At 37.0% G+C, this 1560-nt stretch overlaps 1 protein-coding gene across 1 annotated transcript; it reads right to left on the bottom strand.

Annotated features, from left to right (window-relative positions):
* Positions 1-300: 300 nt before the first annotated feature.
* LOC111389350 lies at positions 301-1538 on the bottom strand. Its single transcript, XM_023014270.1, has 3 exons — positions 1515-1538; positions 989-1255; positions 301-570 (listed from the first exon to the last, which is right to left on the bottom strand). The coding sequence occupies exons 1-3, from the start codon at positions 1536-1538 to the stop codon at positions 301-303; spliced, it is 561 nt and encodes a 186-aa protein (XP_022870038.1).
* Positions 1539-1560: the final 22 nt, after the last annotated feature.

The following is a 1560-nucleotide window of genomic DNA, read 5'->3' as shown; positions in this document are numbered from 1 at the left end:
TCCAAAGTTGATAGACAATTAACTGTTAGTTTATCAATTTGAATGCATTTTTTTTAAAGAGACTATTTAAAATGAACATTATCCTTAAAAGAATATCACTTATCTATGAAATATTTGTATGTAATTCTATCGGTCATTTTAGCGTAATGGAGCCAAGCTGGAGCATCTCCTACGGTTGTGACCTTGTCCTCAACAACATTCGCATTTTACCGTCGATCTCCCTTCTCTAAATGATCTCTTTCTTTTCTCCGTAGGTCTTCCATAACTCCTCTTCTGGTTAGGAGGTAACACTATTTCTCGCTATACTTCTTCTGGCACTGTCCATTCCTCTTGATTTCTAACGGGATATACAGAATCTTGGTATGCATTCAAGTACGCATCTCTTGTGTAATAATAGGAACAGTAATCATATGAATCACTTCTTGTGTTTGCAATTACAGTCAAAGCGTGTGAACACGGTAACAAATCAACTTGTAGAATCCTGCAAGTGCATGTTCGTTGCTCAATATCGACGACAAACGTCGACCTTTTGTTGCTGACAAAAAATACTGTCTGGTTTGAAGGGGATACCTGCGTGCATATAACAACAGTCAAGTCACATGTAGTTGAATATAGGTCACATATACTCCAACGTGTCGATCACGCACGAATGACTCATATCCCTAAGTTCATTCACAGATTCAGGAAGCATGTTACATATGCGGTCCAGACCTCATTTGGCAGATAGACATGCATCAGAACACAGAGTTGACAGAGAATACACAGTTACATCACATACCACATCACTTAGGTCACATATTTAGATATCAAGTTACACAAATTTATTCCATTCACGGATAGCTATGAAACAGAATATAGAGCTTCAAACTTAGTTTACCAATCAGGTATCACAAAACAGGTCACATCAGATTTGATACAATACAGTTTAAGATACTGACACTTACATTGGGTCACATATACATCTCAATGTTAAAATATAAAAAATTACCCTCAAGATCCTCAAATCCATGCTAATTTTCCTAATCTCTTTCTTGTACTTGCTCGACAACTTTGTGAAAGTTCCATGTGCATCATCCCTGTGTCTACAAAACCATGATTGTATGGTTTGCCGTAATGACTCTAGCAAGGATACAATAGGGTGATTTTTGGCTGCCTTGGTGATCGCGTTGACTGATTCCACAATGTTTGATGTCATTGTAGAATCCCTATTTGTTGGCATATGTATTTGTGACCACTTTTCAGGTCCAACATCAGCCTGCAAACTTAAATAAATTCGATGAACATTATGTAAATACCATATGTGACCATTTATATGTATGTAAAATGAAATAAGACTAATTACACTACCAGCTAAGAAATCATCTTCTCAGTCATCGTAGTCAGCAGGGACGTATTATAATCATATTCTTCCAGCGTGTAAACGCGGACAGCCGAATTGAATGCTTATGTAATGTTTTGGCCTGACTTTCCATAATATGATTTTAGATTTTGCAGCAAATGATAAGAACAAATACCGTGACAGGCTCCCGGATACACATGTTCTATTGCATTCTTTATCCT

Source organism: Olea europaea, unplaced genomic scaffold (assembly GCF_002742605.1).
Source record: "Olea europaea var. sylvestris unplaced genomic scaffold, O_europaea_v1 scaffold586, whole genome shotgun sequence".
NCBI lineage: Eukaryota > Viridiplantae > Streptophyta > Magnoliopsida > Lamiales > Oleaceae > Olea > Olea europaea.
Note: the sequence above shows the minus strand (reverse complement) of the source record. Positions and strands in the feature narration are given on the sequence as shown.

Coding starts and splice junctions, on each gene's coding strand:
- LOC111389350 (XM_023014270.1), bottom strand. CDS start 1,538: ATGTGTATCCGGGAGCCTGTCACG. Junction 1,256..1,514: donor GTATCCGGGAGCCTGTCACG/GTATTTGTTCTT, acceptor TTAAGTTTGCAG/GCTGATGTTGGACCTGAAAA. Junction 571..988: donor TGGATTTGAGGATCTTGAGG/GTAATTTTTTAT, acceptor ATATGCACGCAG/GTATCCCCTTCAAACCAGAC.